This window comes from Emys orbicularis, chromosome 1 (assembly GCF_028017835.1).
Source record: "Emys orbicularis isolate rEmyOrb1 chromosome 1, rEmyOrb1.hap1, whole genome shotgun sequence".
In the NCBI taxonomy this organism is placed as follows: domain Eukaryota; kingdom Metazoa; phylum Chordata; order Testudines; family Emydidae; genus Emys; species Emys orbicularis.
Window position 1 is genome coordinate 118,818,522 of NC_088683.1, and position 24,770 is coordinate 118,843,291.

The window sequence follows — 24,770 nt, forward strand, 5'->3', positions numbered from 1 at the left end:
TGAGGAGCCCACCTGGGCGAGCTGAGCACCCAGGGCCGCTGGTTGTGGGACAATCTGGCCCACCACATAAACGTCAGGGAGCTCAGAGCAGTTCACCTGGCCTGCCAGGCTTTCTTGCCCCACCTGAAGGGCAAGGTGGTACAGATCCTGACGGACAATACCACCATAATGTAATGCATCAACAGGCAGGGCAGTGCCAAGTCTTCGGCCCTTTGTCAGGAAGCTCTCAGCCTTTGGGATGTTTGTGTGCAACATGCCATTCATCTGGTAGCTGCGCACCTGCCTGGAATCAAGAAGTTGCTAGCAGATCATCTCAGCAGGACCTTCTCGTCTCACCACGAGTGGTCGCTCCATCTGGAGGTGGTCAGCATAATCTTCCAGAGGTGAGGAACTCCCCAGGTGGACTTGTTCGCGTCCCGGCAGAACAGGAAATGTCACATGTTCTGTTCGATCCAGGGGATGGACCGGGGCTCCCTATGAAATGCATTTCTTATCCCGTGGTCAGGGGCACTGATGTATGCCTTCCCACCTGTGCCATTGATTCACAGGGTCCTTGTGAAGATCAAGCAGGACAGGGCAAAGGTTATCCTAATAGCCCCCGTGTGGCCTCGCCAGCACAGGTTTGGCACATTGCTGAACCTTTCAGTAGCTGCTCCGCTGCACCTGCCCTTCTGGTTGGATCTGCTGTCCCAGTACCATGGCAGCCTTCTGCACCCAAACCTGGCGGTGCTGCACTTGACAGTATGGCTACTGCATGGCTAAACGTGGATGAACGGAAATGCTCGGCCCATGTTCGGCAGGTCTTGCTGGGTAGCAGAAAACCCTCCACCAGAGCGATTTACCTGGCCAAATGGAAAAGGCTCACGTGCTGGGTCTCAGAACAGAGTATCCAGGCCGAGCAGGCCCCACTGCAGGAGATCCTGGATTACCTACAGCACCTCAAACTCCAAGGTTTGTCTCTGTCATCAATCAAGATCCACCTGGCCGCTATCTCGGCTTTCCACTTTCCGTTCCAAGGCAGTTCGATCTTTGCTCACGACATGACATCCCGGTTTTTGAAAGATCTGGAGCATCTCTACCCACAAGTCTGGGATTCCATCCGTCCGTGGGACCTGAATTTTGTGCTGTCGAGACTCATGGGGCCTCCCTTCAAGCCTCTGGCTTCCTGCTGTCTCCTGCTTCTCTCGTAGAAGGTTGCGTTCCTGGTCGCGATAACGTCAGCCTGTAGGATGTCCGAAATCAGGCACTTATTTTGGAACCGCTCTATATGGTGTTCTACAAGGACAGGGTCCAGCTGCGACCCCACTCAGCATTTTTGCCCAAGGTCATCTCCCAGTTTCATGCTAGCCAGGACATATACTTACCTGTCTTCTTTCCAAAGCCTCATACGTAGAGATGAGGAGCGCAGGCTACACACCCTGGACGTCAGGAGGGAGCTGGCCTTCTACATAGATAGAACAAAGCCATTCCGTAAGTCAATGCAGTTGTTTGTTGCGGTGGTAGGCAGAATGAAAGGTCGCCCAGTGCCTGCTCAGAGGATTTCGTTCTGGATCATGGCCTGCATCCACTATTGCTATGAGCTTGAGAAGATGCCTCCGTCTGCAATCATGATGGCACACTCGACTAGGGCACAAGCATCGTCAGTGGCCTTCCTGGCACAGGTACCAATCCAAGAGATCTGCAGAGCTGCTACCTGGTCATCTGTCCACACGTACATGTCTCATTGTGCTGTAGGCCTGAGACTTAATTAACCCCCACCCCACCCCATATTAAACCAGCCTTGGGTGAAACTTAGGGAATTTATTATTAAAATTAAAAAACAAATTTTTTTGCTGGTAATAAAGCACCCCCACCTCAGAAATGTCCCTAACAAAAGTTATAACCACCCAGGTTGTAAAATAAGCTCTAACCAGCATTTTATGCTGACCGCCTGCACAAATAAAAAAGGTCACAATTAAGTTACAGTTTGGGTATAAAAAATAAAAAGTAAAAAACGGGCAAAAAAAAGGAGACATAGGTGCCAGTGACTGACTGCCTAAAATTTTTGTTATTTAGGAGTGTGGAATAATGTAGTAGGTTTAATAAATTTAAAAAAGAAAGCTAGTTTTACCTATATAATATAAATGAAAAACAATGCTCTTTGGGAACCATTTCCGGACTGCAGTTCAACATCAAGCTGCTGGAACTCGGCACGACCGTGATGTGCAGAGGCATTGCCGGGAACCCCCAAATAAATAAACCTTGACTGGCCATCGGGTGAAATTTGTCTGTTTATTGGAAGTGGTGAGCATAAGAGATTTGCTTGGTACATGTATTCTGTGTGTTGTGCTTTAAACACCTATTTATTAGCAACTGTGTAAGGCTCTTTCACTGGGAAAAGTTTCCGCAGACCCATAGAGCCCTAAGCTCCAAGGAAAAGGGTGGGTTCTTAAATTGACCAGGTTTCTTCCTAAGTCCCATGGGTAAGAAGAGGTGCCTTACACCTTGAGCCCCAAGGGAAAGGGTGGGGTGGGGGGCCTAAATTGATTGGGTCACACCTTACATCCTCAGTAGGGTATAGATGGAGTGTCCTAAATTGACCAGGCACGCCTTAAGCCCTCGGTAGGGTACAGGCAGGGTGCCCTAGTTTTCCGCTGGTAACATACTGGTGGAGAATGCAGGCAACCTAGGTCATTTGGATTGAGCCGTATACAGCAGTTGGACAGAATATTTGTGCTCTTCTGTCAACAGGACTGCAGCCTGTTGACAGAATGAACACTCCAGGGAATAGGGAGAGTGGGAAACTTACGTTGAAAAGCCAGGAAACTGGCGGAGGAACCAACCCCCCTTGCAAGGTCTGCGCCCATGGGAACATGATTCTTTTCAAGGGGAAAAATGCACTGGAACATGCTTGTAAAGGGTTTGAAGCATACTGCAAAAATACGAAGTCTTCATTGAATAAATGGGCTGTAAAGATTGCGGCTGGGTGGGCACTATGGAAAGTGTCTTATAATCTCTCAAGGTTAGTTATATCTCAGGAGAACCACTTAGAAGACTGGGAATTGGAATTGGGTATGGTAAAGGATACCTTAAATCAGCATAAAGCCTCTGTAAGTAAGGAAATAGAGATATTACGCTTGAAATTGAGGGACGTTCAGGCAGTTGTCAGAACAATCCTGCAGGAAAAACAGGATCGGGCCCAAGCAAGCGGCGATCATTCCTCCTGCATGCAACAGATTAAGAGTTGAAATATAAACTGGGAGCCCAGAGGGGCATTGCGGCAGCAGTAAGGGGAGGAATAGGTGCAGATACCAGGGGTACTTCAGACCCCTGAGATGATACTTACCTAAGGAGGGATATTTCAACTGATCCCGAGGGGACAGATCCCGGGTGGTCATACCCCTCACCCCCATGCCTTTCCCAAAGGGCCATAGGCCCCCTTGAGAAAGGAACGGCAGGAATCATGGATGGTAGCAGAATTTACAGACCACCTTAAGAGACTGGAGCTGCGACTCGATCCCAAGTGAGTAAATTTAAAAAAATGTTTTTTCTTCAAGGTGAAAATCAGAGAGTGAGTGGGTTAATGCACTAATCCATGAAGTTGCCCAGGAACAATTAATTACAGCAAAAAAGGGGAATCCTGCCATCCATTTGGCATGCAAACAAAGGCAACAGACACTGGGGAAACAAATTTGAGGTTTGCAAGAGCAAACTAAGGCAGCTGTATTGCAGGGACGGTACTTGGTGGCTAAGTAATTACAGGCAAAATGCACCACCTAAATAAAATAAATGCAAACCGCATAAGAATCAGCATAACTGATAAACGCAGCACATTATAATTGAATAATTTATAATTGAATAATTGAAATCCAATTGGCTTTGCTTTTAAGCATGGTAATATTGGTGGTATGGGTAAAAAAAAACATCCAAAAAATACATACGGCCAATATGCGAAATCAGTTGTTGCTGACCATACCCAGAAAGCATACCCTAGTAACGTAACATGGGTATCCCATGGTAATGATGACTGCTTTGGTGAAAGCGTCATCACGGAGGGGAATTGTAGGCCTGAGACCTAATCAACCCCCCCACCCCATATGAAACCAGCCTTGGGTAAAATTCAAGGAGTTCACCACTAAAATTGGAAAAAAAGGAATGTTCTGCTGCTGAAAAAGCACCCCCACCTCAGGAATGTCCCTAACAAAAGTTATAACCACCAAAGTTGTAAAAACGCTAAAAAAATTTTTTAAAACATTAAAAAAAAAACCCTCAACAAATGGTAAAATAAGCTCTAACCAGCGTTTGATGCTGACCATTTGCACAAATAAAAAAGGTCACAATTAAGTTACAATTTGGGCATAAATAATAAAATGTAAAAATCTTAAGCAAAAAAACCCACATAAGTGCCAGTGCGTAATTGATTAATTTTTTTATTATTTAAAAATATAAAATAATATAATAAATGTAATACATTTTTTTTAAAAGCCTATTTTTACCTATATAATATAAATAAAAAACAGTGCTCTTTAAAAAACATTTCTGGACTGCAGTTCAACATCAAGCTGCTAAAACTCTAACCCCTCTGCACAACCGTAATGTGTAGAGGCATTGCCAAAAAACCCCAAAATAAATAAATCCTGACTAGTCATTGGGTAAAATGTCTGTTTATTAAAAATAGTAAGCATAAAAAATTTGCTTAATATATGTATTCTGTGTGTATTGCTAATAAATAAATGTTTAAAGCACAACTGTGTAAGGTTCTTTCACTAAAAAAAAGTTCCGCAGACCCATAAAGCCCTAAGCCCCCCAAAAAAGGGCAGGTACTTAAATTGACCGGGTTTCTTCCTAAGCCCCGTGGATAAAAATAGGTGCCTTACACCCTAAACCGACCCCCCACCCCCCATGGGGGTACCTAAATTAATTGGGTCATGCCGTAAGCCCTCGGTAGGGTATAGGCGGGATGTCTTAAATTAACCAGGTCACGCCTTAAGCTCTCAGTAGGGTATAGGAGAGGTGCCCTAAATTTTCACAGGTAACAGTGCACTTACCCGGCAAGCTCGAGGCGATGCTGGCTTTGGCAGAGCAGTGTTGCAAGACCATGAACTCCAAGCCCATCTCAGTTGGCACTGCTTGTGAGCCACCTAGAATGGAATTGAAATGAGCAAGCACTCGAAGAAGAAAAAAACGTTACCTACCTTTCGTAACTGTTGTTCTAGAATATGTGTTGCTCATGTCCATTCCATTACCCGCCCTACTGTCCCTCTGTCAGAGTTGCCAGCAAGAAGGAACTGAGAGGGCATAGGGCAGGCAGCACCTGATATACTGACACATGAGCGCGGCACTCAAAGGGGCGCCGCAGCCAATTCTACAGGTATTGCTAAGGCAAAAATCTCCGATGACCGCGCACATGGGCGCGCAGACACAGCATGGGAATGGAATGGACACACAAGCAACACATCTTAAAGAACAACAGTTACGAAAGGCAAGTAACTATTTTTTCCCAGTAGTGGTGTGCTGCAAAGAAAATTCTGGAGTGGTCTAGAGGAAACAACTATCATGTGATTTGCACTGAGTCACTCTCTTGATGCCACTGGCGTGCCATTCGACTTCTTATGGACTCCTCTGAAAACCAAGAAACTACATCTGAGCAAATTTTCCTGTGGAATTAACACACATGGGATGACTGACATCCGTGTAGCATGTTCTGTGCACAAGGATCAGAAAGTGCTTTCAAAACTATATAGAGAGAATTTCACCTTTTTCTATAATGCACAGCAAAGCTTAATAACAGTCCAAGAAAGTGACTATAATAACCAGATTACACTACTGTGGAATTCCAGTTGGGAAAACATAAGAATTTCTCCAAGACATGGAGGTTGATACCACTCTTAAAATTAACCATAGGATTGTTACTGACTGACTGTTCAGATCCAGTATCTTAAGTATAATTTGAGAGTTGGCATTTCTAGCAACATAATTCCCCTTTAAACCATTTTGGGATGTTAGTTTGATGTGGTCTTAAAATAAACTGCATCATGAAGGAAACCTGCACAACACTTTCAAAAGACAAACCTGGGAGCTTAAATTCATAACTCTGCTAGACACTAAAAATCATGGACTGAACAGGGACACTGGATTTGTGGTTTACTTCAACAATCTGTAACCCAGTAACCCCCTCTTTTTGTCCTATGACTGCAGAGGTGCTAACGGGCCACTCTACCTTGAATGTGCTAAACAATCTGTCCCACCGTGCATTGTGCTATGATGCTCGCTCTCCCAGATATGTAGTAGAGCTCTGTGTAGCTCAAAAGCTTGTGTCTGTTACCAACAAAAGTTGGCCCAATAAAAGATATTACCTCACCCACCTTGTGTTTCTTGAAAGTCTCCAGTCCAAGTACTGACCAAGTCAGATGAATTCATAACCCAGAGTGGGCTGGTTGCAAACAGCCCTTCCCTCTTCACCTTTCTATTTAGCTTCTCCAAGGAAGATATTTATATAAACATGAGAAGTCAGAGCCTTTAGAGTAGAGACAATCTGACTTTGCCTGATTATCTTTATCCATTAAGGTCTGTCTCCCTGCCTCTCTTGTTTTGAACACAGAATACACCAAGATGGCATACAACTTGGAGAGATGCTTCCACCGGGCAATGATGAAGCACTTCCCTGGTGAAGATGGGGACACGGATGAGGAGTTCTGGATCAGAGTGGATGGGAAACGGGAGAAGAGGAGCCGTCGGACCGGGCGCTCCAGCACTGGCAATGTTTGGACCCGATCTAGAGACCCTGAGGGATCAGGCAGGAGACAGCAACACCTGGAGAATGGAGGGAAACCACCACCATTCCGGGCTACTCCCCGGGCTCCTGTTTCCTCCTCATCTTCCTCCTCTGCAGAGGAACCAAGTGGCAGCACAATGCAACCCCCTCGGGAGGTGGGCGCTTCCAACGGCCAAGGCTTCCCTCGCCCACTGCATTATGGTGGAATGCCCAGCCAGGTGCCACACCCTGGCCAGATGGTAAGGACTGGCCTCTGTGGTTTTTCACAGATTATAAATGCAGAGAAGGGCCCGAGAATAAAATTGTCTCCTGTAAATTCCTAGAAGAATCCCTACTGTATGATCGGAACCTCTTATTGGTGGTGGAACATGGGTTCTCATTTCTCTTTCCCTCCTCCCTTTTCCTTCTTTGTCCCTCTATAGTTTTCTCTGTGTCCTTTTAACCTTCTTTGGTTCATGCCTCCATTCTTCCTTCCTGGTGTGCAAGACTTGAAAAGTCCCCATGGCAATGGTAAATAAAACACTTTTCTTTGGTGAGTGGTGGGACTTATGCCCTCAGTTCTACAGATTTTAAGCTCAAACATTTTAGCTCTTAGGGTTGCAAAGATGATACAGTTTTGTCTTCCTGAGTCTGCAGATAGACTGCTCAATTGCCTCTGTTGCTACTTATAGCTTCCTAAGCAAAAGCCGAATAAAATGAACAAGACTGCTGCTTGGAACTCTAGTCCCAGAGGCTCATGTGAAAGATGGAGCTACCAAGCATCCTGGTAGGAATTCCAGAAGAGTCTACCTTCTCAATTAATTCAGGCTCTGTCAGGGTCTGGGAATTGTCCTGGAACTAGCTGGTGGGGGCTCCTCTCTAATCTGTCTATTGTTAGCCTCAAGCTAGTTAGGTGTCTGGCAGTTGTATAAAGGCCTGGTCTGTAGGATTCATAGCTGGGATATTTCTTCTGGTTCCCTGTGTGAAGGAGTAACTTTGTGGCAAGTGAGCTGTATTATTGTACACCACAGTCTCCAGCATAGCTCCTCGGAATAAGCAACTGAATTCAGTCAAAGACTCAAACAGCCTGTTGGTTCTGCTGAGACGCACCTCAATCCATGGCTGCCCAGTATCTGTAGCAGCTTTGCTCTTCTGCAGAGTCTTACAGCAGCTTTTGTTTTTCTTTCCAGCGGCCAGCAGTGCCAGGAACATTTGGCCCTCTGCGGGGATCAGATCCAGCTAAACTGTATGGATCACCGCGAGTACCAGAACCCCACCCTGGAGATCCAGTTCAGCAGCACCAGCACTTTGCCATGCAGGTAAGAGCCTTAACATAAGAACATAAGAAAGGCCGTACTGGGTCAGACCAAAGGTCCATCTAGCCCAGTATCTGTCTACCGACAGTGGCCAATGCCAGGTGCCCCAGAGGGAGTGAACCTAACAGGCAATGATCAAGTGATCTCTCTCCTGCCATCCATCTCCATCCTCTGACGAACAGAGGCTAGGGACACCATTCTTACCCATCCTGGCTAATAGCCATTTATGGACTTAGCCACCATGAATTTATCCAGTCCCCTTTTAAACATTGTTATAGTCCTAGCCTTCACAACCTCCTCAGGTAAGGAGTTCCACAAGTTGACTGTGCGCTGCGTGAAGAAGAACTTCCTTTTATTTGTTTTAAACCTGCTGCCTATTAATTTCTTTTGGTGACCCCTAGTTCTTGTATTATGGGAATAAGTAAATAACTTTTCCTTATCCACTTTCTCAACATCACTCATGATTTTATATACCTCTATCATGTCCCCCCCTTAGTCTTCTCTTTTCCAAACTGAAGAGTCCTAGCCTCTTTAATCTTTCCTCATATGGGACCCTCTCTAAACCCTTAATCATTTTAGTTGCTCTTTTCTGAACCTTTTCTAGTGCTAGAATATCTTTTTTGAGGTGAGGAGACCACATCTGTACACAGTATTCGAGATGTGGGCGAACCATGGATTTATATAAGGGCAATAATATATTCTCAGTCTTATTCTCTATCCCCTTTTTAATGATTCCTAACATCCTGTTTGCTTTTTTGACCGCCTCTGCACACTGCGTGGACATCTTTAGAGAACTATCCACGATGACGCCAAGATCTTTTTCCTGACTCGTTGTAGCTAAATTAGCCCCCATCATGTTGTATGTATAGTTGGGGTTATTTTTTCCAATGTGCATTACTTTACATTTATCCACATTAAATTTCATTTGCCATTTTGTTGCCCAATCACTTAGTTTTGTGAGATCTTTTTGAAGTTCTTCACAATCTGCTTTGGTCTTAACTATCTTGAGTAGTTTAGTATCATCTGCAAACTTTGCCACCTCACTGTTTACCCCTTTCTCCAGATCATTTATGAATAAATTGAATAGGATAGGTCCTAGGACTGACCCTTGGGGAACACCACTAGTTACCCCTCTCCATTCTGAGAATTTACCATTAATTCCTACCCTTTGTTCCCTGTCCTTTAACCAGTTCTCAATCCATGAAAGGACCTTCCCTTTTATCCCATGACAGCTTAATTTACGTAAGAGCCTTTGGTGAGGGACCTTGTCAAAGGCTTTCTGGAAATCTAAGTACACTATGTCCACCGGATCCCCCTTGTCCACATGTTTGTTGACCCCTTCAAAGAACTCTAATAGATTAGTAAGACACGATTTCCCTTTACAGAAACCATGTTGACTATTGCTCAAGAGTTTATGTTTTTCTATGTGTCTGACAATTTTGTTCTTTACTATTGTTTCAACTAATTTGCCCGGTACCGACGTTAGACTTACCGGTCTGTAATTGCCGGGATCACCCCTAGAGCCCTTTTTAAATATTGGCGTTACATTAGCTAACTTCCAGTCATTGGGTACCGAAGCCAATTTAAAGGACAGGTTACAAACCTTAGTTAATAGTTCCGCAACTTCACATTTGAGTTCTTTCAGAACTCTTGGGTGAATGCCATCTGGTCCCGGTGACTTGTTAATGTTGAGTTTATCAATTAATTCCAAAACCTCCTCTAGTGATACTTCAATCTGTGACAGTTCCTCAGATTTGTCACCTACAAAAGCCAGCTCAGGTTTGGGAATCTCCCTAACATCCTCAGCCGTGAAGACTGAAGCAAAGAATCCATTTAGTTTCTCCGCAATGACTTTATCATCTTTAAGCGCTCCTTTTGTATTTTCATCGTCAAGGGGCCCCACTGGTTGTTTAGCAGGCTTCCTGCTTCTGATGTACTTAAAAAACATTTTGTTATTACCTTTGGAGTTTTTGGCTAGCCGTTCTTCAAACTCCTCTTTGGCTTTTCTTATTACACTCTTGCACTTAAGTTGGCAGTGTTTGTGCTCCTTTCTATTTGCCTCACTAGGATTTGACTTCCACTTTTTAAAGGAAGTCTTTTTATCTCTCACTGCTTCTTTTACATGGTTGTTAAGCCACGGTGGCTCTTTTTTAGTTCTTTTACTGTTTTTCTTAATTTGGGGTATACATTGAAGTTGAGCCTCTATTATGGTGTCTTTAAAAAGGGCCCACGCAACTTGCAGGGATTTCACTTTAGTCACTGAACCTTTTAACTTTTGTCTAACTAACCCCCTCATTTTTGTATAGTTCCCCCGAGAATTGCTCTGAAATTCATGTGTACAATGTTCTAGCCTCTTAGAAGAAATAGAGTGGATCCAGAGAGCTGGGAGCCATGATCTGCCCTTCTGTACTCATGGTGTATGAGTCAGTGACTGCTGTATTCATTGGTTACAGTGCCAAATGGCATCCTCTGCCTGGGGAGGGATCTGTCAAATGCTGTGAGTCACTGATTCTTTCCTGTCTGCTCCTGTTACTCTTTGTAGCTTTTCATGTGCCAGTAAGTGGTGACTCTTTCACTGAACCTGGCCTCTTTCTCTCCCTCCCACAGTCTACCGTCGGACTGAATGAACACAGAGGACACAGACTGGCTGCACCAGAGAAGCAGGTGTGTGCAGGGCCAACACATGTCTCTGCACTGGGGCCACGGCCTGGATCCCTGCAGTTTGGGCGGATGAGTGGCCCTCCCCCAGATGCCAGTATGTACCCCCCAGTGCAGTTCCAGCAAGGATTTATTCCTCCAAGGCACAATGGACCTCCAATGAGACCACCTGAGAGCTCAGAGGTCCCCCCAGGCCATATGTATAGACCATATAAATATCTAAATCGAGCGCATCCTGCTGCATGGAATGGAAGCCACAGTGCAACAAACCAGACCTCCCTGGGCCCAGACGAGAAGCCCCCGTTGAGCACAGGACCTTCTTTGCAGTCTCGTGCTCTTAGTCACATGATGGACCCTCGGGCAATAAGACCACCTCTGCCTCCCAGCCAGTGGACTGAGCAATCAAATTTCCTACCTCATGGGGTCCCTGCCTCAGGATACATCAGACCACCTGGTAAAGCCACCGGTCAGAGAATGCAGCAGCCTCCAGCCTCTGTGTTTGGGGGACCCCCTCAAGTTCAGAGAGGATGCCAAGGTGGGGATTCCATGATGGACAGTCCAGAGATGATCGCCATCCAGCAGCTGTCATCTCGCGTGTGCCCACCGGGTGTGCCTTACCACCCCCGTCAGCCTCCTCCCCCGCATCTGCCTGGCCCCTTCCCACAGCTGGCCCATGTCGCATCAGCAAATGTGCAGCCTCCGAAACCGGTCTTGGGTAACGGAAACTCTCAGGATGCCAGTCAGACAGTGGAGCCAGAAAGCAACCGAGGTAATTTTAATGCTGTTGGTCTGAAGAGGCCAGCAGTCACTGCCAGAGTTGTTTAACTTTTCATTTCCTTTTTTCTTTTCCACACCTTTCCCCCTCACTATTATACAGGGTTTCACTCACTTCTGATAGACTGCCCACCTCACTGGTCAATGGCTGTTGTTGTTATTAAAGGAAAATTTCACTATTTTTCTATACCAACCAGCTCAAGCCACTCTTTTCACCTACACCAAATTGAAATGGGATGGGGGAATGGTCGCATGTAATTATAATTTAGCATTTATGCATCTAGTACTGACAGCTGCTCTCTTGCTTGCAAGGTGATGTCATTTTGTGACAGTCAGTGTTGGAGCCCCATGCAGAGACTGTAAGCTAGATCCCAAACTACTTAGACTGACTTAATACATTTTGATACATAGTTAAACACGTTAAATATTGGCTATACCAGCTTCTAAGCACCCAGATATACTTAATTTTTTATATTTATATAATTAGAAATACAAGAATTCAAAGAGAAATCTAAAATCATCAGACTATTATTAAAGCATAGACAATTTGTTTTTTGGTGTTTGGTTTTTATTAAATTTAACTTAATATCAGTTTAAATGAAGCAGCAAGAACTTCTAGGTTTTGGATTACAGATAGCTCTTTAAAGCTAGGACCTTATCTTCCTTTCCACATCACACCAAGAACCCTGATCCTGCTGGGCATTACCATAGGACCAATAATAGTAGTACATAACATTTCAAGAGTTTACTTGGAATTTATGTAAAAGTTGATTTCCCCAAAGTGTTAGAATTGACTTTAATTTGCAGTGTGTTGACGTGCGTCTTCAATGCATGATCTGGAAAGCTGTTTTGTCCGGGGTCTTCTCTAATTTGTAAACAGGATTCACCTACCGCCTCTGGAGCACTAGTAGCTTTGTTGGTGGTGGTTCCCAGCATGGAAAATGTGCTGGCTGGCAACCAACACTGAACATTTAAGCCACTGACCTACAAGCTGGCTAGTGACCGTTATCCGCAAACAGCCAAGGTAACATGACAGCTATGTAAAGAAATAGTTAAATATAGTTGTTCAAGAGGTGAAGTGCAGTGACTTTGGGCTGACAACAGCAGGAATGGATGTCAGGGACATGAAGAAGGAGATGGGTGGGAGGGAAAGAGAGGGGCTGATGTTCTTCCGGCTGAATCTAGATCCTGGGGATATTTGGTAGATGTGGTTAAAGTGACAGGAATTACTAACTGGCAAATGTGCTTTAGTGGAAAAAAAAAGTCTACTTTGTGAAATCGAACAAAGTTGTGATTTTTTTTTTTAATTCTTTCCACTTCCCCTTTTGCAGTGGAGCCCCCACCTGGAGTAGAAGAGAAGGCTCAGTGCATCAGTGTTCCAGAAGGGACGTACCCCAAACTGCTACCTCATTCCAACCCCCCCTTACAGATGGACTGCACCAGACGGAGCTTGCCGCGGGAGGGGGAGGGAGATGACTCTGGAACTAAAAATGACCCGAAGGCAATGCAGAGCAAGAGTGCCTGGCCGGCACAGAGCACCTACGCTGGCCCGCCAGGCCAGGCGTGCGTGAGAGACCTTGTGACAGCACCTGAGAGAGGGCCTGGGCCTGAAAATGGGGCTGTAGGTGAAGGACCCTCCAGTGGCAATGAGGGGAAAGGACTGGCTGTTAACATCTTGGAGAAGCCCCTTTGTCCTGGGGGGAAGACTTTGTCAGAGGTCGCTGTGCCTTGTATGGGACAGAGCACCAGTACTCCTGGTGTGGATGGAGGCTCAGTGGGGGGAGCTCCGAGCCAGTTTCCCCCTCTCTACATGCCTGGTTTGGAGTATCCAAATTCGGCCACACGTTACCATATCAATCCAGGACTGCAGGGGTTCAGCCCTATGATGGGAGGGAAGCCTCCCTCGGTGTCCCATCCACAGCATTTCCCCACTCGGGGCTTTCAGCATAGTAATACCCATCCCGGTGTCTTTCCTCGGTATCGCCCCCATCAGGGGGTGCCATATCCCTATCAGCCACAACCTCCACCTTCCTACCACCACTACCAGCGACCTCCATACTACACTTGTCCACAAGGCTACTCAGACTGGCAAAGGCCTCTCCACCCCCAGGCCAACCCTGGTGGGCATCCGCCCGCCCACCCACCTCTGGCCAGGCCTTCTTTCTCAGACAGGGGGAATGTGGGTAGTCTGCAGGGCTGCGAGGCATTCAGCACTGCCCTGGCGTCCCCAAACCGAATGGACGTGGCAAGCGCCAAAGAGGTTCCTCCAGGCGATGGGCAGGATCCAGGGCCTGAAGATGAGAAGTCAGACGAATCCCAGGAGAGGCCAGAGAGTCCCAAAGAGTTTCTTGATTTGGACAACCATAATGCAGCCACCAAGAGGCAGAGCTCGGTGGCAGCAGGGGAGTTCCTATATGGGGCTCTCCCCCCGCCTCTGAGTTCTGGGATCGGATTTGGTCCATCAGCTTTCCCTCCCCATGGGGTGATGCTGCAGACAGGGTCTCCTTATGCATCTCGGCATCCAGCCAGTCATTTCCAGCACAGGACCTATGGATCACCAGTGAACACTCACCTGTCTCGTCATCCAGCCACCAGCCAAGCCAATGGCCTCACTCAGGAGGGACCCCTGTACCGCTGCCGGGAAGAGAACATGGGTCACTTTCAGGCCCTACTGATGGAGCAGAGAGGCAGCGGAGGTGGCATGGGGGCGGCCCAGGACATGTACAGACCACCGGGGTAAGATTGGTTTCCACAAGAAGGGGGGAAAATTGGGGGACGTGATGAGTGTTGGGTACTCTTGGAAAAGGTCTAGATTTGAAATCCAAGGTGCTGGTAGGAAGAACAAATTGACAAAATAGTTCTGCTGTCATAGGTCAGGCGTCTACAAAACTTAGGGAGAATTTCATGGCAGTCTTTTAAAGAGCACAGTAATAGAAATGAGAGAGACCGACCAGGCTGTCTTGTCTATCCCTTTACCAATGCTTTATCTCACCAATCAGAACATGTCTATTGTTTTGTCCATTTTTACATGTCTCCTGAGCAATGGGGGAAGCCCCCTACCCCAAATTTCCACAGAGGAAAACAATCCTTCCTGCCATTTCACATGTCACTTTTCATTCCAGCATGGAAAATGATGCTGCTTTAAGAATTGGCCTCCCACCCAAAGACAAATGCACAAAAAAAACCTGGCTTGGGGGTGGGGCCATGGCCTGGTGTGGGGGAATCCAGAGAGAGGGGCGGGTCTAGATTGAGTGTAATTAGAATACATATTTGTATGTAAATAATCTGTACACACTATGCAGATGAGATTTATTCTTGCTGTTTTTGTGCTAAAACTGTCCTTTCATTCAACGTGGTTCCAGAATGCAAATACACCAGACCCAAGCACCCTTCCCAAAGGTGCCTACAGCAACCACGTCCCGGGAGGAGCTGCCACCACAAAAACCATCAGCATTGCCTCTGGATCAAGTAAGAGCCAGCGAAGAGCAGAGTTCGGATGAGAACTTTTCTCTTTTCACTAATTAAAGAAGTGAAATATTTGGAAGTGGGTTGGGGGAAAGAGGGAAACGGAGCAATTCTGGTGGGGAGGAAACAAGACTCTCCTGATGCTTGTAGCTGAATCCCTGACTGTAGGTTATACCTGGGACAACACCTGTCCCGTCACTCGTGTTGAAGTAGTTGTACTGTGTAAATGATGGAGCGTTTTCTTTATAAAACTCCTTGTTTAAGCAAATAACAGTGCAACTTTTGTTCTTCCTCTTCCAGAGCTAGTCCAAGGAAGGAAGAACCCCAAGGAGATGAAAGCCACACGTGATTTGGACATGGGGGAAGGAGGACATAGGCCTCCTACCTTCCCCCTCTCCCCAGCGGCATGTAGCTTCCAGGGTCCAGTGGAACACACTGCCTTGATGGCTCTTGTGTGTGTTTAAACATGGGATAGTCCTGGGTCCCTGGCTACTGGCTGTGTGGCTGATCTCAACAGCGCAGAGGATGTATCTCAAACTAGTGGCTTGTCATGACTGGAGAGTGTGTCTCATTCAGGGTTTGGGTTGGGAGGGGGAGATTGAAACTGTCATGAACTGCTAAACTCAGGTATATTTTTCAGGGTGGAAGAGGGACGACGATGGAATTTACTTGTAGTATTAACGTGTGTGTTTGGAGCTGGATCCAGTTTACAGAATTTACCTGTTGCCTTTTTTAATAAATTTCTGTTGTTGGTGAATGTATTGTACATAATGGGGGAGGGATGGGACCCAGCTTGTAGTGGACGTAGCACTGGGGTGATCCTTAACTGTTTACAATCATGTCACACACAAATCTTTCAGGGCAGGGCAGCGGGGGAGATGGGAACTTTGCAACTTTCTATTCCTCCCCTTCCTTCCAGTCCTCTAGAGCTAAGACACGACCCTGTAATTGATCACGGGGACTGCTCAGGAGCAAAGCATGGCACTCTCCTCTTCCACGCAGTAGTTGAGTGCACTTCCACCTCCTGCCATCATGGGGAACAAGGAAACCAGGACCAGGAACTGAAAGTCTCTCATAGCATTGTCCTCTTAGGCATTTCTGGTATGAGTCATCTGGGTATCAGCAAGTGGCTAATTATTCATTTGTACCGTAGTCCTCTTTAGGTGAAGCCAATGCAGTTTGGAGGAAGAAACATGGAGTGGTATCATGGAGTTGTTGTCTTTATTGGAACAAGTAATTGTGCTAGCATATAATACCCTTTAGAAAGGAGACAGGAATAGAGATATCCCCGGTTTTCTCTCAGTGTAACTTGACTGTTGTCATCTTTGGTGAAAGCAAAGCAGAAATAGAGTCCCTCTTAAATTCTGAGAACTCCCTATTTCATGTGAAATAGGAAATGGAGCTGCTTTAGGGAGGGTCTGTCTGATGCAACGCAAACAAGTTGTCAACCTGTGACACCAGCTTTGGACGTTTTGTAAATTAGTAGATAAATGTGAATCAGAAATTATTTCTTCTAGCTAGAGTGGTTAAGGGGCACAGTGGAGGTTGTGGAGTGGGGCAAGAATGCCTCGGGTTAATGCACTAGTCTTTCCTGCTAGAACTTACGTTTAAATCTAGCTTTGATTACAAATTAAATGAGTTTGGTGGGGTCTTATCCTTGCCCGTTAGAAGCAAATATTTGTCCACATTGTAAAGCCACCAAGCAGGCACAACTGTGAGCCTTGGAGACAGGACTAGGTCTGAGGGGTGAGAAGGGAAGGTGTTGCTACATTGGTGGCCTGACGGTGTTGGTATAAGGCATGCTGCTGGATAGGACTGCGATGCATCAGCAGAGCTGCATGTAGCATCCCTGCCCAGCACCTGTGACACTCCTGTTACTTCTTTTATCCACAGCTTTTGTGAGCTTCAGAAACTTGCTGGATTAAAAACAAAAATTCTTGAAGCTGTCCGGATGAGGAAAGAATAATGTTTTAGTGTATGCCACACTTCCTAGTAACTCTGGCTGGTCTGCTGCTGTGATACTGTTTACCTCTAGTAGTGTTTTGTCGGGTTCCAGGCATTTTCCTAACTCTGGGCCCACAAACTTAACAGGAGTTTAAGCATCAGTGTACTCTGCTACCCAGACACACACACTTGCAGTGGTATTCACACTAGAATCAAATAGGCATTGAGTGGCAAGTGTGTTTCTAAAATGCAACTCTTCTTACTCCATGTTGAAGTCAACCTGTGAATTGTCTGCCCTCTGCTTATAGCAGTGCCCTGATTATTTGGCTTATGCCCGACCCCAAGCCCTCGTACAACTCAGAGGAAAATTAGTATAAATTATTTGAATATCTAATTACATAGAACATCACGTTAGTAAAGTGTCAGTTTTAATTAGTCTTTATTCTGTTCAGCAGACAGGGAGCAGCTATCCTTGGCAGTGTGGTGTAGGCTAGGACAGGGGTTCTCAACCTTTTTCTTTCGGAGCCCCCCTCCTCCCCAACATGCTATAAACACTCCACGGGATGGGGGGGGGAGGGAGAGGAGCTCTGGGCTTCAGCCACAGGGCACTGGGGCTCAGGGCTTCTGCCCCACAGGGCACCATGGCTTGAGGCTTTAACCCCATGGGTGGGGGCCACATGGCTTTGGGCTTCAGCCCTGCTATTGGAGGGGCTCGAGGCTTCTGCCACGGGGTGCCAGCGCTCGGGGCTCTGAGCATTCTGCCCTGGGCCCCAGCCAATCTAAAGCTGGCCCTGCTTTGCGGACCCCCTGCAAATGGCTCGCAGACCCCCGTTGAGAACTGCTGGGCTAGAACACAGGAAATGGAGCTGCAGCTAACCGCTGGAATGAATGGGAGTTGGGCAATCTCTTCCCTCTGAGAGAGAGGCTTAGTCCCATTCACTGAATGGAAGTACTGAAACAGTGTCAAGTATTTATAAAAAGTGAAGTGTGCATGTGTGGCCACATTCCCAGATAATTAACCTGGCTGGCAAGGAAAGTTTTAAATACAGCAATTATTCCTATTTAAAAACCTTTGGTTCATTGTGGATATAAAAAAAACTAAAACAAAAGAGCACATTTAACAACCAAGAAACTCTAAATATAATTTTATGGCCAAGCATCTGAAACTCTGGAAATTGAATTCAGATTCTACAACAACCCCTACTCCAGTATGACCCGGGCCCTGTATAGGATGTAAGGTGTCAGCTATACCAAATATTTAAAGTACTTCCTGTAAACTCCTCTTTGTCTTTGTAGGATAGGAGGGTTTGTAAATTGTAGAGAATGAGATAAAGCACTTGCATCTGCAGTTAGTACTAGTATTGGAAATGGGGTTTGAGTGGAGATCTCAGTGTAAATGGAGGGTCCGATGTCAGCCCCACATCAAAAAGGGGCAGAGCTGCATATGATGAGACTAGTGTGGTTTGTGCTCTCTCCTTAGAGAGGGTTGTGGAATGGTAGATAATGCTGAGTGTTTGAATACCATATACAGAGTGTGAGAGATCAAAGTCTCTTGACCTAGTGGAAATGTGGGAGGGAGGAGGGACAAGGGTGATCTGTATCCAATGAACAAGAGACAGGATGGAGTAGCTAACTCCATTCTATGAAGGTCTGTAGGTGACGGCTCTTATGTAGCGTGGAGTTAGTATGTTATTGGATTATGGGCTGCTGTAACGGGGCACATCAGGGCCGTAACCAGGGTGGGGCAGCTGCCCAGGGCGCAAAGCCACGGGGGCAGAAAAATGGAGCAGAGAAATGCCAGGGAAAAAAGGGCAGGGGGCGCAAATATGCTTTCTCGCCCCAGGCGCTAAAATGTCTACTTACAACTCTGGGGCACCTGGCTTATATTGGAAATATATAACAGGAATCATGATTGGCTACAGTAACAGGAGTAGGGTGTTCTGGGACAGAATTGTTTGTGGAATCTTAACTCTGAATCTCCAGCTTTTCAAACAGTTTGTTCATAAATTGTTATTTCTATTACAGTATTGCCTAGGAATTCCACTCAAGGATTCCCCCAGCCCATGAGGCACTGTACAGCCAAATCACAAAGAAAACAGCCTTACCCCTGAGAGCTCACACTCTACATAATAGACAGGATACAACAGGTGGGAAAAAACAGAGTCAGAGTGGACTAGGAGAATGAAGGAACAATAAAAAGAATAGAGATTAGTGGAAAAGCAGAAGTTACAGCTCACCACTTGCCTAGCCAGTGCCAGGCAGGAGTGATTTTAGGCATCTTTGCAGAGAGGTTTTTAAGGAGGGTTTTAAAGAGAATAGGGAGTAGCTCTTTATGAATATTGACAGGGTATTTTTTTCCATGCATCGGTGAGAGAATTGTAACTTTACTTTAAAATTTCCTGACTCTTGAGCATTTGAATTTTATCACTGCTACACATCAGTAAGGTTTTTAGCAGATCATAGAATCGTAGAATATCAAGGTTGGAAGGGACCTCAGGAGGTCATCTAGTCCAACCCCCTGCTCAAAGCAGGACCCCTCCCCAACTTAATCATCCCTGCCAGGGCTTTGTCAAGCCTGACCTTAAAAACCTCTGTATCAGATGTACAGTGGGTTGCAGTTCTTCCTGATTGGGCCCCTAAGCACTACTGTAATACAAATGAACAATAAGTAATCCCTCTTTAGAAAGCATATTAAACCAGTGATATGTGGAAACTTTTTGTAGCTACACTACTTCAGGTGCAGAGAACAGGTTTTGCTATAACTACCAATGTGGGGTAAAAACAAGGCTATATAATATTTAGAATAGATACTGTGCTGAAAGATCTTGTGACCACCAACACACACGACATAGGTTTCAAACTGAGCCTCACGGCTGTATAAACTACGCCAGACCCTTGGACTTTTTTGTTTCATTTGTTTTGTTTCATTTTTCTGTGAGTAATATGTGGTGGAGCTCCAAGGATGTTGGACTGCCCTTATAAACTTGAGTTTAAGAAGTCTGCAACCAGTGGCTGTGCAGTGATTAAGCTTAATCCAATGCAGTGTGGAGTTTATGAACTCCATGGAGGGCCAGTAAAAACATAAGAAGTAACTTCAGAATGAACCGACCAAACCACCCAAAAATAATCAAGGCACCAGCCCTCAATCAGGACAATATAATAAACCAAATTTGGAGTTTCTAGCTGAGCTGTTTGATAACTCCAGAAAGTGTGAGGAACCTTTTTTGGAAAAGCAAACTTATGTCTTTTGGGTTTTTTGGTGTCAAGTGATCGCATCTGATTAACACCTTGCTGTATGACTCCCCCGATTTTCTGAAACATATCTCTGACATAGGAGCACCATGTGTGAGAAATCTCAAGTGGATTAGTATAATTTTTGCAAAGCTAGCTTCTTGGAGGCTTGGAGAGGTATCCGAATGAATGGTTTAACAGAAAACTAGTCACGGCCTTAACTATGGAGAGAGTGTCTTCCATGTTGCTGATGAATGCAGGCTTTCCTGCAGCTTTTCTTCCCTCACACCGCAGGCCCTCCTCCATTTAAAATGAAAAAGGCAGTAATTAGACAATAACCTGTTGTATTTTCCCTTCTGCTATTCAGTCCCTTCATAATCTGTAGGTCATTAGCTGTGTCTTTATGCCCAGCCAGGATTGTTTCCATATCCTTTATGACCTCATCCTGTTTCCAGTTGGCAGTGGGGAGACACCTCTCTAGGGTGCTGCCTTTCGGTCATTGTGCAGCAATACTCTGACTTTGGGGTATGCAAAGAACGTGGTTAGGTGAGGAGAAGATGCAGAATGAGGTCATGTTAGTGGTAAACCTGCAGTTCCCATCATCCCAGGGTACTTCAGAGAATGAACAGTGGCACCTGTATGGATGCTAGTGGTTCCTATTGCATAGCAGCGGTGCAGCTGGATCTAGTTTAATAAAACCACCCTGTAAAAACTTTACTTCAGCCCTTTGGTGTGGAGGGCTGCTGCTGTGTATTTCCCATTCTGCTTTATGCACACAGCACTAGTGGTTGAACGGCAGGTGTGTGAGCACTGTGCCCTCTCTCTAAAGCTGAGATTGAGATGGCAGGTCATGAAAGTGTTGTTGCAGCTGCAGGTCATGTGATGGGCTTAATAGCTTGTGCGTATTGTAACCGAAAAGGCGTCTCAAACACTGACCTTCCAGCCTTTCCCCATCTGTATCTGTTTAACATACAGATGGGGTAAAGCACATTCCAGCTTTGCAGGACCCCTGCCGCCCATGCGGAAGGAAAATACTTTTAACTGGCACATAATGAACCTACCATTCTTGTTCCCTCCACTCCCCACCCCACCAATCAGGAAAAAAACCCTCTCTGCTTTTCCAAATGCCTTTGAATAAGAACTGTCCTGGTGAGAGCTGAGCTAATCAGTCCCCTGTGTGTGGGAAGCCAGGGCAGTGTGTGTTTGGTGGAACTGAGAATCAGGATCCAAGTGTGTTTTCAGTGCCTGCGTTGGGTTTAATGAGCTGCATGATGCTACATCCCTTGGGGCAGTCCCCCTTCCTGTCACTACCGTGCTCACTGGCAGTATTAAAGAAGTGGTGGGATGTTGTAGACAACACTGTTTACAGCATATTGGTTTGGATTTGCCTCATCACATTCCAGTCATCTGCATCTCCATTGATAAAGTTCTTCCTCCTTTTGAAAATGCAGATGGAATGGGTGCAAATCAGTGATGGGGCCAGTCCCAGAAGTCAAGGGAAGAGAGACAGATCAGGTGTGTGAAGGGAACGAGAGAGCTGGGTCCATCATTAGAAGGGATGCAGGCCGGGTGTGGGGCCATTACTGCAGTACAAATTATGCCTGGATCCCTATGGCAGGAAAGCAGGGACCTTCTAAAGTCTAGCCCTTTATTGAATTTAATGTAAGTTAGGTGAGTTAGCTGCCATCTGCTACTGAAGAGCCTTCCCCAGAGCCACTCTGGCTTTTTTCAGTCAGAAGGCACTTGTCTCCGATGCATTTCAGTTACCCTTGCATGTTCTCTGTCTACATGCATCTTCAGAGGGGAGAGGAACCAGTCAGTAACTTTCCTGTAGGCTAGTTTCAAATGGGTGTGTGGAAGGGCGACTCCTGGCTGCTGCTGACACACACTGCTCTGCACTGCTCCTCTTCCCAGTGCAGTTAGGAGCATACAATGTGTTTGCATGCCCGGGAGCTGAGACCTACCTGGTACAGTTTGACTTTACATCGAGTGAGGAGTTGGGGAAATCCTTTGCCAGTCTCCATTTTTCTGAAGCTGGGTTGCTGGGTCATGCTGGGGATTGTATTATTGTAAGTTTGTAAAGAATGTAATTTGTCTGTTTGGGGAAAGATGGGGCCTTTCTCTTTCTAGGTAAGGCTGCTATTTGTTGGGAGAAGGGTGGGGTCCAGTGGCCTTGGGCACAGGACCCTGGCCTTTGTCAAACAACTGTAACTGCTCCTGGGCAACAGGACTGCAAGTTGCTGCCGCAGCAGAGACCTCCCACACCAAGCTGTGAAAATAAACCGTATACGAAAATAAACGTCTAAAGCTACGTACTCCGGGGATGTGACTCACGCAGGGCTCTGCACTGCAGCATTTGGCTGGATTACAGGACTCTCCGCCTGTGCTGCATTACACCAAGTTTACACCATGGGCAAACTCACATAGGACCTACTACACAGCTCAGTGGGCACATATTGGAAAGTTGTATTTGATGTCCTAAAAGCATCCAATTTGAGAATGGCGCCTAATAAATTCCTCCCCTAACTTCCCATGTGCGTCCCTCCTCCCCAGCTGGGGCTCAGGTACCTCACTCTAATGCCTTCTCCACTGCTCCTGGAAAGCCCTGGTCTTAGTCCTCCCTGCCTCGCCCTGCCCATGGAGCACAGTGTCAGGGATTCTTCTCTCTCCTGCTGCTGCAAAGCTGTGTGAACTTTCCTGGTCGATACTGGAAAGGGGAATGCTATTTATTTTTATATTGTGTATATTTTGTCTTGGTCTGCTGATTCCCTTTGTTCCCTGAGAGCGACAGTTACCTCAATAGTTAGTTTAATACTGTGTGTTGGGTAATTTTTTTAAGAACTTTTTTAAAAGCTTGATCCTTGGAGGTCTGTAGATTTATTTCCATATGAATTGGTTATTTTGTATAAAGTACATTCTTAAAATAGCAACTGCCCTTGCTGTGCGTGTATTTTGTCTCCTAAATAGTCTTCCTATGGAATCTGGAGTGGTGGGACTGAAGAAGTGCTTCTCACAAAGGCAAAGCGTTGAACTGTAATCAGCTAAGGTCATGCCATCTGGAAATGTCCTCAAGGTCATTTATAAGAGCACCTGGAAAACCAGCTGGGCAGCTGTCTGGGATTTCCCATTCCTTAATGTAACTGTCTGCATATAACTATTGAATTATGAAATTAGAGGTGATGTCATCTTATCTGTCCCATGAACCAATGGAGGACTATTTCTTATGCTGTAATGTTTTGCTCAAGCCAGTTTTTAGTCTCACATGATGGGATTCACCTCTTTCTTCTAATCCCTTCTGAAACAGTTTGCCATGTAACTGATCTTAATGCTAGTACATTCCCTTGCGCTCGTCCTAAATCTTCCTTTGTCTTTAAAAGGGCAGAGAAGGTTTGAAGGATGAAATTAAGCAAAGTCCACAAGGCCCAGCTGCTTTTAAAGGTGAACTAAATTTCACTTCTTTGGTTGCCTTTAATTCTTTCTAATGCTAAACGTGCCAAGAGGACGGAGGCCTGGGTAGTTCAGGGGATTGGTAATGGAATAGGAAGCCCTTCAAGCTGGAGGTCACTGTTTTGAATCCAGTCTAGATCCAAAGTGACAGTTAGCGTCTGCTGTCTGTTAAACAGCCTCTGTGAAATGAGGCGGTGGTCGTCGCAATCTATTTCTAGTAGACGGGTGTTCTCATGACTGACAGTGCTTTAGTTGACAGTTTCAGCACTAAAGCTGAGAACTGATCTTACACATTCATACTTAAAGGTGATTCCTCAAGGTATATTTTGGGAAGCTTGTTCTTGTCATTCCTGGAGCTGTTCTCTGGATAACCAGTGAGCTTGTCTGTTGATCCAGCAGCTTTTCATCAGTACTAAATTCACGTTTAAAAAAAAAAAGACTACCAACAAATCTCAGAGCAGTTGATAACTGGGTGGGAGGGGGAGACTCAGGCAGCATTTTAAGATGTAAAGCACTGCCTTTCCTGTTCCTCCAAAGCTGCCACTCATAAAAGCTCCCTTCTCTCCCTGAGGGTTATAGCAGACATTATTGCTCACATCTTCTTACCTACCACACCTGCCAGTATCAGGTACTTATGCTGACACTGCTTGTTTTCCCTTCCCTTGGGAGCCCAAGCTGGTTCCTGCTGGGCTGCAGTCCATAGAAAAAGATGTGAGGCTGCTCCTGAACCTGACTTTCTGATGCTGCAGTTTGGTCACTACAGCTGCCCCTTGGCTTTGAAAAGAAACGAGAGCAGAATATTCACTGTCGAAGCTGTCTCTGCACTTGCATGGCCGCACTGTGCCCTCAGCAATCAGACTTTTATAGCATCTCTTTCTCTGATGCTCCTAAGGACTCAGAGTGAATTAGCACTACGGGGTTGTAGGTGTTGTCTTCATTTTAAAGACAATGGGGAAACTAAGGCACAGATTGTTTGCTCAAGATTAAACCTGGGAATAAAAACCCAAATCTCCTGCCCCACTCACTGTCTGCTCCTGGGGCATGTGCATGTAGCTCCCTTTGACCAATTTATCTGAGGGCAGATTTTAGCCCCAAGTGGATAAATTAGGAATGACTTACTACATCGTTGGGGCTGTCTGTACCTTTGTCTAACGTTATGGGCACAGCCACCGTGCATTAAACCTGCAGAAGTCCATACTGAG

General features: G+C 45.8%; 1 protein-coding gene across 1 annotated transcript in view; it reads left to right on the forward strand.

The window, feature by feature from the left end:
* Positions 1-15,252, forward strand: part of LOC135882223 (chromatin remodeling regulator CECR2) — a 137,895-nt gene extending 122,643 nt beyond the window's left edge. The window contains exons 14-19 of the mRNA XM_065409088.1: positions 6,581-6,993; positions 7,924-8,052; positions 10,657-11,476; positions 12,813-14,217; positions 14,844-14,949; positions 15,247-15,252. Of these exons, the coding sequence (XP_065265160.1) occupies positions 6,581-6,993; positions 7,924-8,052; positions 10,657-11,476; positions 12,813-14,217; positions 14,844-14,949; positions 15,247-15,252 (2,879 nt within the window). The remainder of the gene's footprint in view (positions 1-6,580; positions 6,994-7,923; positions 8,053-10,656; positions 11,477-12,812; positions 14,218-14,843; positions 14,950-15,246) is intronic.
* Positions 15,253-24,770: the final 9,518 nt, after the last annotated feature.